The sequence below is a fragment of the Triticum urartu genome, chromosome 7A (genome assembly GCF_056163025.1).
Source record: "Triticum urartu cultivar PI428250 chromosome 7A, HENAU_Tu73, whole genome shotgun sequence".
NCBI classification, from domain to species: Eukaryota; Viridiplantae; Streptophyta; class Magnoliopsida; order Poales; family Poaceae; genus Triticum; species Triticum urartu.
Genome location: NC_141879.1, coordinates 153,874,559 through 153,888,268, shown reverse-complemented (window position 1 = coordinate 153,888,268; position 13,710 = coordinate 153,874,559). Strand labels below are relative to the sequence as shown.

General features: G+C 41.4%; 1 protein-coding gene across 2 annotated transcripts; it reads right to left on the bottom strand.

The window, feature by feature from the left end:
- Positions 1–9,711: 9,711 nt before the first annotated feature.
- On the bottom strand, positions 9,712–13,218 carry LOC147958701 (uncharacterized). Of its 2 annotated transcripts, XM_087535627.1 has the most exons (5): positions 12,852–13,206; positions 12,538–12,717; positions 12,341–12,411; positions 11,015–11,081; positions 9,712–10,138 (listed from the first exon to the last, which is right to left on the bottom strand). In XM_087535627.1, the coding sequence occupies exons 1-5, from the start codon at positions 12,906–12,908 to the stop codon at positions 10,088–10,090; spliced, it is 426 nt and encodes a 141-aa protein (XP_087391753.1). In that variant the 5' UTR covers positions 12,909–13,206; the 3' UTR covers positions 9,712–10,087. The 2 variants fall into 2 exon arrangements, with proteins under 2 accessions (XP_087391753.1, XP_087391754.1); XM_087535628.1 differs by lacking the exons at positions 9,712–10,138; positions 11,015–11,081 and adding an exon at positions 11,096–11,636 and having other exon boundaries at positions 12,852–13,218.
- Positions 13,219–13,710: the final 492 nt, after the last annotated feature.

Below are 13,710 nucleotides of genomic sequence, written 5' to 3'. Positions count from 1 at the left end.
AACGGGGTGTCTTCATCCGGCTGTATAAACTTATTCCTTGAGCCGCCATCCTAAAGAGTAGAAAATAGAGAGGAGTCAGAAATGAGTAGAGAAGCGTGACCTATGGCTCATCTTAATGGTCGTTTCCTACATTTAGCGTGTGCTCTCATACCATATTGTAGCGACCCGACCTCAGACGGTCAAGTCTCTGTGCTTCAGTGTCATCCCTGGACCGGTAATGCTGACACACATAGTACTCGAAGGATTTATAACAGAGTAGCAATCACACACTTATTACATCGAAGGTCTCAAAAGAGAACTTATTATAATAAATATGGCTTAAGGCCATCTAAATAAGATAACAGCGGAAGACTTGGAAGATAAAGTGAGTCCATCAACTCCAACGGCATAGTTGAGTGCACGACAACCGACCTATGGCACCTTACTCATCGTCTGAAAAGTTTGCAACATGATACGTTGCAGCCCGAAAACGGGTCAGCATATGGAATATGCTAGCATAGTAACACAGTAGAGCAAAGAATAGATAAATGCTATAACTACATGCATATATGGCTTGTGGAGGCTCTAAGGTTGCAACGTTTTTGCGAAAAGCAAATTTTCCCTACAACAAAGGAATATATTTTATTTAACTATCATGGTAGTTGAAACATGTAGAATGGTACCCCCATCTCAATTCCCATTAAAAGTAATTATCAGCCCAACAAATTAATTTAAAGTGATCAGATCCATAGGATAATTCAAAGACCAGATACTCAAGATGTCCATAACCGGGGACATGGCTAACCATGATTAGTTTGTACACTCTGCAAAGGTTTGGGCACTTTTCCCCACAAGACTCGATCTCCTCTGTTAGATTTCTCGCACTACATGGTGTTTGAGAAACGGATGACCAAGACACAGTCTTTCAGAAGCATTAACTCTAACCCCGGGTAGACCATACCAACCTACATCCCCTACATCTGCTAGTCTGCCACTGGAAGAGGTCATGCAACCGACTCAACTATGCTAGAGCCCATAATAGCTTGTGGCTGCACACGGAAGTTTCAAGCATTAATAATCTTATGATCCCTTTGAGCCTGGGTGGCGGACCATAGGAGGATCACACGGTATAATCCCGGGATCTCCTAGGACAACACTGGTATAACCCCAGGTGCCCACAAGCAATCCACCCAGATGTGTATTAAAGTTGCCACCTTAAGTTGAACCATTAATTAACAAACTCACATCTGTCACGGATACTCTCAAACCCAAACCACGTCTACGAGCATAGCATGGCAATATAAGCATAACGTAGAAGTAACTCCCAAGGGTTCAATAATAAAAAGGGTAATAGGTTCTACCTCATCATCTACTTCCCAAAACCCACATGTTAAGAGATCCTACTCATGCAATGTTTGAGGATTGAAACTAATGCATAAAAACTGGGTATGAAAGAGTATGATCAATGTGTTACTTGCCTTGCTGACGATCTGCAAATCCTAAAGACTCGTAGTAGCACGCTTCGCACTCCGGGAATTCTATCATAAACAAACAATAGCATATAAAAGCACTCAAGCAAAGATGCAAAGGAAAAAATTCGAATAAGAAGATCTAAGCAGAAAGTTCAACTGAAGAACTCCGGTTTGCAAAAAGAATCAAATCAAACGGAGCAACGAAACTCAAACTACGAAAGAAACAAGATTTGATTACTAATTTGGACTAAAGTCAAATTTTACAGTACCAAAATCTTGTTCAAGTCAGTTAAACAGAAAGAGGTCTTCGAGACGAAGATCTAGGCGCTTGTTTCACCTGATTTGGATAAACAAGCGAAAAGATAAACCAAAATGAAGAAAACCGAACAAAAACTGATCTAGAAAAATAAAACCGATCTAGGGTTTCTAAAAAACCGAACGATTAACCGAAAAGAAAAAAAACGAATGGCGGTGGCGGCTAATTCTGGCGGCGGCGAGGCGGGGGACGGCGACTGCGATGGTGGCACGGCGCTGGGATCGAGACGGCGGCTCTAGGGTTAGGCGGGCAGGGCACGGCACGACTTGGGCCTCGGGGCGGCCGGCTCGGGCGGCTTATAAAGGCCTCTGTGCGTAGTGTCCTGGACGGACACGACCAGTTAGGTCGGTGACTTTTTTTAAATAAATCCTGATGCGGAAAAACAAATAAAAGAAATACTAAGCTGAGTCCAAAAATCCTGAAATAAATTTTCACGGTCCTCTAATAATATTGCGGACAAAGTGAACATTTATTTGGGCCTCTAATGCAATTTTGAAAAACACATATTTTTCCTAATTCAAATGAATAGCAATAAAATCCAAATAAAATAACTTATTTGATTTTTAATATATTTTCCTCTAATATTTCATTTATTTTGGAGAAGTCATATTATCTCCTCTCATATATTTTAATATGAAATATTTTCAAAGAGGAAAAATAATTAAAACCAAATGATCCTCTTTTCAAAATTTGAGAAAACTCAAATATGAAAATAAAGAAATTCCCAACTCTCTCTGTGGGTCCTTGAGTTGCTTAGAATTTCGAGGATCGCGGAATGAAATGCAATAAAATATGATATGCATGTATGACCTATGTATAACATTCCAAATTGAAAATTTGGGATGTTACAGCCACAAATTGGCAAACGGGCATGAGAGAGTTGTAAATATTGATAGATCGAACGCCAAATAAAATAAATTGCAGCAAGGTATTTTTGTATTTTTGGTTTAATAGATCTAAAAATAAAAGGCAAATAAAATAGACTGCAAAGGAAAATAATATGAGAAAGACACACGGGGGCCGTAGGTTTCACTAGTGGCTTCTCTCGAGAAAAATAGCAAACGGTGGGTAAAAGAATTACTGTTGGGCAATTGATAGAACATCAAATAATCATGACGATATCCGGGCAATGATCATTATATAGGCATCAGGCCCAAGATTAGTAGACCGACTCCTGCCTGTATCTACTCTATTAATCCACACATCGACCGCTATCCAGCATGCATCTAGTGTATTAAGTTCATGGAGAAACGGATTAATGCAATAAGAACGATGACATGATGCAGACAAGATCTATTTATGTAGAAATAGAACCCATCATTTTATCCTTAGTAGCAACGATACATACGTGTCAGTTTCCCTTCTGTCACTGGGATCAAGCACCGTAAGATCGAACCCACTACAAAGCACCTCTTCCCATTGCAAGATAAATAGATCAAGTTGGCCAAACAAAACCCAAATATCGGAGAAAAAATACAAGGCTATAAGAAATCATGCATATAAGAGATCAAAGAAAACTCAGATAACTTTCATGGATAAAATGAGATAGATCTGATCATAAATTCAAAGTTCATCGGATCCCAACAAACACACCGCAAAAGAATTACATCAGATGGATCTCCAAGAGACCATTGTATTGAGAATCAAACAAGAGAGAGGAAGCCATCTAGCTACTAACTATGGACCATAAGGTCTACAAAGAACTACTCACGCATCATCGGAGAGGCACCAATGGAAGTGGTGAACCCCTCCTTGTTGGTGTCTACATTGGATCTAGTGGTTCTGGACTCTGCGGCGGCTGGAATTGATTTTCGTCGACTCCCCTAGGGTTTCTGGAATATTGGGGTATTTATAGAGCAAAGAGGCGGTCCGGGGGGCACCCGAGATGGACACAACCCACCAGGGCGTGCCTGGGCCTCCAGGCGTGCCCTGGTGGGTTGTGCTCCCCTCGGAGCACCCCCAGGCGCTTCTCTGGCCCACAGGATGTCTTCTGTTCCAAAAAAGTCCACAAAAAGTTTTGCTGCGTTTGGACTCCGTTTGATATTGATTACCTGCGATGTAAAAAACATGCAAAAAACAGCAACTGGCACTTGGCACTATGTCAATAGGTTAGTACCCAAAAATGATATAAAATGATTATAAAATATCCAAGAATGATAATATAACAGCATGGAACAATCAAAAATTATAGATGCGTTGGAGACGTATCAGCATCCCCAGGCTTAATCCATGCTCTTCGTCGAGTAGGTAAATGATAAAAACATAATTTTTGATGTGGAATGCTGCCTAACATGTCATCTCATATTGTTTTCTTTATAGCATGGACATTTGGACTTTTATATTGTTCAAAACAATAGTCTAGTTTTGACATGATAACTTAAATACTCAAGCACACCAACAAGCAACCATGTCTTTCAAAATATCAACGCTAAAATAAGCTATCCCTAGCCCATCATGCTCAATCATTGATCCATTCATGAAACACACTCGTATATTAACTACACCCAATGCTCAAGTACGATCATAATGCCCCCGAGTTGGTGCTTTTATAAGAGAAGATGGAGACTCAAATTCAAAATAAAAATTGCATAAAGTAAAAGGAAGGCCCTTCCCAGAGGGAAGTAGGGATTTGTAGAGGTGCCAGAGCTCAAGGCGAAAAATGAGAGATAAAAACATTTTGAGAGGCATACTTTTCCCACCAACGAAAACGACTTAGAGTTCCCAACACTTCCCATGCTATATATATCATAGGCGGTTCCCAAACATAAATTAAAGTTTATTCCTTTTTCCACCATACTTTCACTTTCCATGGCTAATCGTATCCACAAGTGCCTTCCATACCAACACTTTCCAAGGAATTTATTATTTGACAACATAAAGTAAATTCATTTTTCATTTCGGGACTGGGCATCCCTAATACCTTTGCCTTACTCCCGTGTAATGACAAGTGAATAAACACTCATCGTGAGAATAACACATCTAGCATGGAAAATATTAGCCACCCCTCACCGCCTCGCGAGCGGTACGAGCACACAAAAGAGAAATTTATTTTGAATATTAGAGATGGCACATACAAATTTTCTTAGAATGGCAAAAGAATACCGCATATAGGTAGATATAGTGGACTCATATGGCAAAACTGCTTTAAATGGTTTTGGATGCACAAGTAGTGATCATACTTAGTGCAAAATGAAGGCTAGCAAAAGATTAAGAAGCGACCAACCAAGAAACGAATAATCTCATAAGCGAGCATTAAGCATAATTAACACCAAATAATGCACCACAAGTAGGATGTAATTTCATTGCATGACTATTGACTTTCATACTTGCATAGGGAATCACAAACCTCAACACCAATATTCTTACTAAAGCATAATTACTTATCAACATGACTCACATATCACATCATCATATCTCAAAACTATTACTAAGAATCAAGTTTATTTTGTCCAACGATCTTCATGAAAGTTTTTATTATATCCTTCTTGGATATCTATCACTTTGGGACTAATTTTCATGTGTTGCCTTTGATAAGCTCAAACAAATATAAGTGAAGATCATGAGCATAATATTTCTTTCTCTCAAATTAATTTAAGTGAATCAAGAGAGAAATTATTGAAAAATTTACTAACTCTCAAATAAATCTAAGTGAAGAAAGAGAGCATTTATTCAAAAATACTAAAGCACACCATGCTCAAAAAGATATAAGTGAAGCACTAGAGCAAATCCATGGCTCATAAAAATTTAAGTGAAGCATAGAGAGCAATTCTAGCAAGTCATGACATATTTTTGGCTCTCTCAAATATGTGTGTCCAGCAAGGGATCGAGACTTAAAACACAAAGAAAAACAAGCAAAGACTCATATCATACAAGACGCTCCAAGCAAAACACATAATATGTGATGAATAAAAATATAGCTTCGAGTAAAATGCCGATGGTCATTAGAAGAAAGAGGGGATGCCACTCGGGGCATCCCCAAGCTTAGTTGCTTGCTTCTATTTGGAAAATATCGGGGGATTCCATGGGCATCCCCAATCTTAGGCTCTTCTTACTCCTTATTCCTTCATCCACCGTAAGATAGCCCAAAACTTGAAAACTTCAATCACACAAAACTCAACAAAACCTTCGTGATATCTGTTAGTATAAGAAAACAAATCACTACTATAAGTGTTGTAGAAAACCAATTCATATTTTATTATTGCATTATATCTACTGTATTCCAACTTTTCTATGGCAAAAGCTTATCCAAGAAAACCATAGAATCATCAAAACAAGCACACAACGCAAAGAAAACACAATCTTTCAAAAACAGGACAGTTTGTAGCAATTTGGATATTTCGAATATTCTGTAACTCCAAAAAATCTGAAAAATTAGGACGGCGTGAGCAATTTGTATATTAATCTTCTGTAAGAAGATTTGGTATTTTATCGCTCTCTGGTTAGAAATGGGAATTATTTTCGTTAGTACAAAACTTTCCGTTTTTCGGCAAGATCAAACAACTATCACCCAGGAAGATCCTAAAGGCTTTACTTGGCACAAACACTAATTAAAGCATGAAAAACACAATCATAACAGTAGCATAATTTTGCTAACACTCAAGAGAAGAAAGCAAAAGGCAAAAATAAATTTTATTCATTGGGTTGCCTCCCAACAAGCGCTATTGTTTCACGCCCCTAGCTAGGCATAAAGCAAGGGTCTAAGTTTTGTCATCCTTCTTATTAATTCCCTTAGAGGTGTTTTCATCTTGAGGTTTTGTAAAAACAACGTAAAACATATTGTCCATAGAAACTTTAGCACTATTAAGTTGCCCATTATCATAACTGCGTTGATTTCCGACAACAATCCAAGAGTAGTGTTGATTAACATTATTAAAAACTTATTGAATTACATCTAGAATGGGGACTTCCTTTTTAAGATTCTCATCAAAGATTTTATTATCCCCAAGCAAGTGTCTTAACACAGAATCACTATTGTAAAGAATTTCATCTATCACGGGCTTTTCACGATTCATACCATAGAAATCAAAGATTTCCCTAGCTTCCCGTATGATATAGTCAAACTCATTCATAAGAACGAGAGTGGCCAACTTTTTAGCCTTAGGGTTCTTCATAACAGGGAGGTCAAAAAACAATCTTTGCAAACTAGGATGGGTATGGATAAATTTACTTTCAAGTTTCAGAACTAGTGCTGAAATAGCATCCGCATAAGATCTAGTAGTTCTAAGTATAGGAGCATCATCAAGACTTAGATTTCCCACGCAATTGAAAAACTCTTGGATGCGTTCCTTTCCCATAACATTCCCTTGACCCAAAATAAAAGTTTTAGCATCCAGACTGCCCGTTCGTCCAATCTTAGGAGTTAGGCCATCATCTGTTGGTGTCATACCGAAATCACTCATGGTTGCAAGCAAAGGATAGATCTGACGAGAAAATGACGAACGAAAAAGAGGGCGAATAAAACGACAAATTTTGTGAAGTGGGGAAGGGAAAACGAGAGGCAAATGGAAAATAATGTAAATTGCGAGGAGATGAGATTTGTGATTAGGAAACTGGTAGATGTAGATGATCCTCCCTGGCAACGGTGCCAGAAATTCCTTTTGATGCGGCTTGTAGCTATGTCGGTATTTCCCCGAAGAGGAAGGGATGATGCAGCACAGCGACGGTAGGTATTTCCCTCAGTGATGAAACCAAGGTTATCGAACCAGTAGGAGAACCAAGCAACACTACGTAAACAGCACCTGCGCACAAATAACAAATACTCTGTGACGCCCTCGATTTGACCGTACACTAATCATACACGCAAATATGTATGATCAAGATCAAGGACTCACGGGAAGATATCACAACACAACTCTAGAAACAAATTAAAATAATACAAGCTTTATATTACAAGAAGGGGCCTCAAAGGCTCGAATACAAATGCTCGAAGACACAAGAGTCAGCGGAAGCAATAATATCTGAGTACAAACATAATTTAAATAAGTTTGCCTTAAGAAGGCTAGCACAAGAGTAGCAACGATCGAAAAGGCAAGGCCTCCTGCCTGGGACCTCCTAACTACTCCTCAAAGCCGAACTCCACGTAGAATCATCCTCGGGATCCTATGGCTCCTGGACTCCATCATATGATCGCAGTAACCGGGAAAAGGGGAAAAGGAAGTAGGAAAGAAACCGTGAGTACTCATCCAAAGTACTCGCAAGCAAGGATCTACACTACATATGCATTGGTATCAATGAAATGGGTAGTATTTGTGGACTGAACTGTAGAATGCCAGAATAAAAGGGGGATAGCTAGTCCTATCAAAGACTACGCTTCTGGCAGACTCCATCTTGAAGCATATAGGAGAGAGTAGATGGTAAGTTCACCAAGAAGCATCGCATAACATAATCCTACCCGGCGATCCTCTCCTCGTCGCCCTGTGAGAGAGCGATCACCGGGTTGTATCTGACACTTGAAAGGGTGTATTTTACTAATTATCCGGTTCTAGTTTTAATAAGGTCAAGGTACAACTCCGAGTCGTCCTTTTACCGAGGGACACGGTATTCGAATAGATAAACTTCCCTGCAGGGGTGCACCACATTTTCCAACACGCTCGATCCCCTTTGGCTAGACGACACACTTTTTTGGGTCATGTCCGGCCTCAGAAGATCAACACGTCGCAGCCCTACTTAGGCACAACAGAGAGGTCAGCACGCCAGTCTAAATCCTATGGTGCAGGGGTCTGGGCCCATCGCCCATTGCACACCTGCACGTTGCGTGGGAGGCCGGTGAGCACACCTAGCAACCTCCATTACAAAGGAAGTTGCGTTACGCGGTCCAACCCGGCGCGCGCCGCTCAGTTGCTGACGTCAAGAAGGCTTCGGCTGATACCACGACGTCGATTGCCCATAAATGTTCCCGCGTAGTTGGTTAGTGCGTATAGCCTCGGCCAGACTCAGATCAAATACTAAGATCTCGTTAAGCGTGTTATTTTGAAGTAATCGCGGACGCCGACCAGGGCCAGGCCCACCTCTCACCTAGGTGGTCTCAACCTGCCATGTCGCTCCGCCACAAAGTAACACTCGGGGGCCGTCGGGAACCCAGGCCCACCACTACTTGGATGGAACCACCTGCCCCTTCAGCCCCCATATCTGAATCACTTGCGGGTACTCAACGAGCCGACCCGACTTTAGTCACAACATGTATCATGTGTAATATGTATAGTATATATACTCGTGATCACCTCCCAAGTGATCACGGCCCGATAGTATAGCATGGCAGACGGACGAGAATGAAGGGTCACAGATAATAAACTAGCATCCTATACTAAGCACTTAGGATTGCAGGTAAAGGTATCCATTACAAGAAATATGTCAAACTTGCGACCATCACTATTGGTCACCGAAAGGTCATTGTTTTTCATTTGCAACCTTTTTGTGACAAAAAAACAGATAGTCAAAAGCTGGCGGTCGTAAACTGAAATTCATGACCTTCTTTATGATATGTAAAAGGTCGTTGGTTCTTCGACCAAATCTCTGGTCACTAGCAACCTCCCTAGGCTACGTAGGATCCAGCGTGGCAAGCTGACATGGATATGAATAGGCCCGGTCCAATTGGGTGTCTATATGGGGCCGAGCCCATTAATTCAGCCTTTTTAATATATATTTTTCTATTAATTTTCGCTTGCTACATGGGCCTGGCCCAACAATTTGACCTTTTATATTCTAGAATGCAGCCTTTTATAGTCTACTGGTTTTCTATTTTTAGCCATTTTATTTTACAGAATGCAGCCTTTTATAATCTACTGGTTTTCTACTTTTTAGCCATTTTATTTTGCAGCAGGTCCCACCTGTCATGCTTAGCTCTGGTCCCACACATTAGAAATTTCGAAATTTGTCAAAAAACCATTATAACTTGGACCCACTTGTCAGGTTTCCATTTCACGGGTATTCAAATCACATACACAATCATTGTTTCGAAAGGCCAGAGAGCAAATGAAATTGGTCCATAACAATACTACATTAATCTATTACAATCGTTACAGTATATTACAACCCAAATATGCCTAGTACTGCCTACAATTACAACACATAATATGCTACTCTTTGTTGATATGCTTCACAGCGTCGGACATGGATTCGCACTTCACCTGTGCAAAAAATAAGAATGAACATATAAGAATAAGAATAGGTACAGAACATCAAATTGTAGCCAATGAGGGATCCAATAACTTATAATCAAGAATTGGCAGCAAATGCCATGTACATAAATCTATTACAATCGTTACAGTATATTACAACCCAAATATGCCTAGTACTGCCTACAATTACAACACATAATATGCTACTCTTTGTTGATATGCTTCACAGCGTCGGACATGGATTTGCACTTCACCTGTGCAAAAAATAAGAATGAACATATAAGAATAAGAATAGGTACAGAACATCAAATTGTAGCCAATGAGGGATCCAATAACTTATAATCAAGAATTGGCAGCAAATGCCATGTACATAAATAGTATGACTAACACTAACCAGTATGCGTTCATGGAGTGACTAAAATGTTCTCACTAGCTAGGATTTTTTAGTATATAATATACTGACATGTGTAACTCTCTAAATTGATCATAGAAATGAAAACTGTAGGTGCGCTGCAGGCCACATCATCATATTTGAGCATTAATATTTCTGTATTACTACACAGCAACTACAACACTAGGAGTACACAGCAACTACTAGCAGAACTAGAAGAAATAACCAAATTGAGTGTACACTAATATCATCAGGAACATGAGTATAAAAAGCATCTTGCTTTACTGGGATACAGTGACACAGCAGAATTACTAGGATACAATAACGCATACACATTGTTGATTTAACACGTTCAGAAACAGTCTAGTGTGTATATTGTACTCTGCAAGGCTTGATTTAACACAATGAGGAACATTATTGATTTAACACATGTCCCAAGAATTAACTACTCCTGCAAATATCAGAAGAGCATAAGCACACACTACATCTACTCCTCAAACAATCACTTGCCAAACTCACAAGAGCATAAGCAAAAGACCAGGGAATATTACCAAAAACAGTTTCTTTAGTACTCAAGCATCACAAGGAAAAAGAGCAGTGCATCACTAGTGACTAAGTACAAACTAGTTAGATCTAGATGATATCAAACTGAAGCAAATCAGCCACATCAAAGAAAGGAGAAAGTGATACAGCTAAATAAAAAGATGGATGGAGGCAAGATAGAGAAGCACGAGCCAACCTCATACTGCTCGGTCCACAGGCTGGTCCCGGTGGCCTGCTGGTAGCGGTCGAAGATCCCCTTGATGCTGCAAGTAGCACATGAAGAAGAACAAAACGAAGCTGCCTTAGAGAGGTAATCAAGCAAGCAAACAGAAGCAACAGTGTAGTACAGAATGTATCACTATAGCAGGGGCATAATTTTTGTAGTAGTTAAAATTGAACATGGTTTGTACTTCTCACATAAATCTTTACTCTTGTAAATTCAACGCTATGTTTGATCCCAGACGACATGAGCTGATGATTATAATGTATGACACCCTACTGAAGCAATAATCAACTCCTGACTTATTACTACAAAGAAAATAATTCTTCCCAAGCCTCCATTTTAACAATGTATAAATCTGCACAGGCATATACTGTTATGTCACTGCCTCCTAAGTATATAGTGACAGCCAATTTAAATTCAGCATACAAAGTTTAATGGATGCTGGACTGGAACATGCCTTGGTCACCAAATATTAAAAAAGATATGTATACTCTTAACTTTTCAGTGTAGAATAGTTATGATGGTTCGATACTTTGGGTAGCTCCACTGACGGTCACAGGTCTGCGTGGTGCCCTTGCTGCAGAATGCTACTCTACTACAAAAGGATAGATGGGGTCGTGGTTACCTTCACGAGCCGATCACTACCAATTTTGCAGTACAAGATTGCACTTGTGTTGCTACAAGTAATAATACTATCAATTTGTCAAAACTGGTGGATGGTAAGAATAAAACCTCAGTCGGTTGAAATTTGATCAAGGTAAAAAAATTACTATACTCATGATCGTTGCATGTGTTTCCAACATTTAGTTCCACACGTACTACTCTACATAAGATTGATCTCTTGTGTTTGGAACATTAATTACTTAACTTTGAGTTTAAGACTGAATCATTAAGAGGAGATGCATACTGAAGCTGTCATTCCTAGAAAAAGAAAGAACGGTACTACTGATGCTTGCATTCGACATGAACACAAGGTAAGATGCAACGCGTTAATCAACTTACATTAACTACTGGTAATTCAGAGTGAAGTTGTTTCTGAACACCACTGGTGTAATTAGCTAGCTAGGTGTGTGCAGGGAGGGAGGGAAGCTAGCTAGGTAGCTAAGGATTTGAGTGACATTCAGAGAAATCAATGGATAGATCAGTCTAGTAGTAGTAACTGGGCGGGGATTGCAGCCTTAACTTAACTTGTGGACAAGCAAGCAAGCACTAGTAAGTAGTAAGTGGTTATTAATTGGTGCAGCACAGCAGAGAAGAGCAGAGGTGGGGTGGGTAGGTAGGTACAAAGTACAGACATACCAGAATTCGGCCATGTCGCTGGATGGGATCTGCTTGGAGAGTGATTCGTAGAAGATCCTTAGGGGCTCCCTCTGTGAATTCAGGAAAGCCAAATTCATTGCAAAAAGGGTTCCCAAATCAGATGCTTGAACTGGAAGCATACAAGTATGATACTATGATGAAAGAAGAATTCGAGAGAGAGGGAATTAGTAGAGTACCTCCTCTGGGGTTTCAAACTTCTGGCCGGTGAGGGAGAAGGACTTGGCGGCCTTGGCCTTGCCCCGGCCGCTAGCTGTAGTAGCAGCTTTCTTGGCGGCGGCGATGGCGGCGGCGAGCTTGGCCCTGGAGGCGGCGAGCGATATGGATCTCCCAGCTCCTCCGCCTCCTCCTCCTTTACCCTGCACGCACGGCAAGCCAAGCAAATCAAAAGAGAAGAGAGCAGATGAGATGAGATTAGACGGACATGGCGGGTGTTAACCTGCCGAAGAAGTGCGCGATGATGAGAGGGAGGGAGGCGGGCGCATGGACGAACCTGGCGGGAGCAGAGCGTGGACCTGGGCACGGTGACCGTGCAGCCGTCGCTGGGCATGCGGAAGCTGTACGCGGTCGTGGCGGACCGCTTCGGCGTCGCACCGCAGCAGATCTCGGCGTCGCTGGCCAGACCCTGCAGCTAGCGCCGCATACTGCTCGATGAGAGCGCCGACCTCGCCGCCGCCGTCGCGCGCAAGGGCGCCGACTGCTACGTCCTCGCCGGGATCAGGCGTGGCGCGATGGGGGATGAGGAGGAGATGGCGGCGGCGAGGAGATGGGGACGAGGGAGTAGTGCGGTGGGGGTGGGTGGGGGTGGCAGCGGTGCCTCGATCCGTGTGAGAAGCTCCATCAATGGTGGAGAGGTCGGCGGTGGTGGGTGGGGGTGGCGGCGGTGCCTCGATTGGATCTGGGAGAAAGATGAGACGAGGGATAGGAAGGCGGGGGCGGCGGGGTGCCTCGATCAGATCTGGGGAACGGGAGAGAACGAGGGTGGGTGGGTGGGTGGGTTAGGGTTTGGGTTTCTCTAAAGAAGCTCCATCGTTGATGGGTGTGTGATGGATGGCTCAGATCGCTTCGGACTGGGTGATCCGCGTGATTGTGGTTCCTGGCTTCTCATTGGCCGATTGTTTTGTGTTGGAATCTTTAAAATTTGAACCCAAATATTCTATGTTTTTTTAGAAAAAACTACAAATCTATCTTGTAAAAAGTACCACAAATATTTTTAAAAATATTAGTGCACAACTTATTTACAATTAACTAAAATGTGAAGATCACAACCGTTTACAATTAAGCTAGAAAATCAAAACACTAGCGGCCCGACACTGCTTCATTGCAACTCCGTCGGTCCCGACGATGTTGGA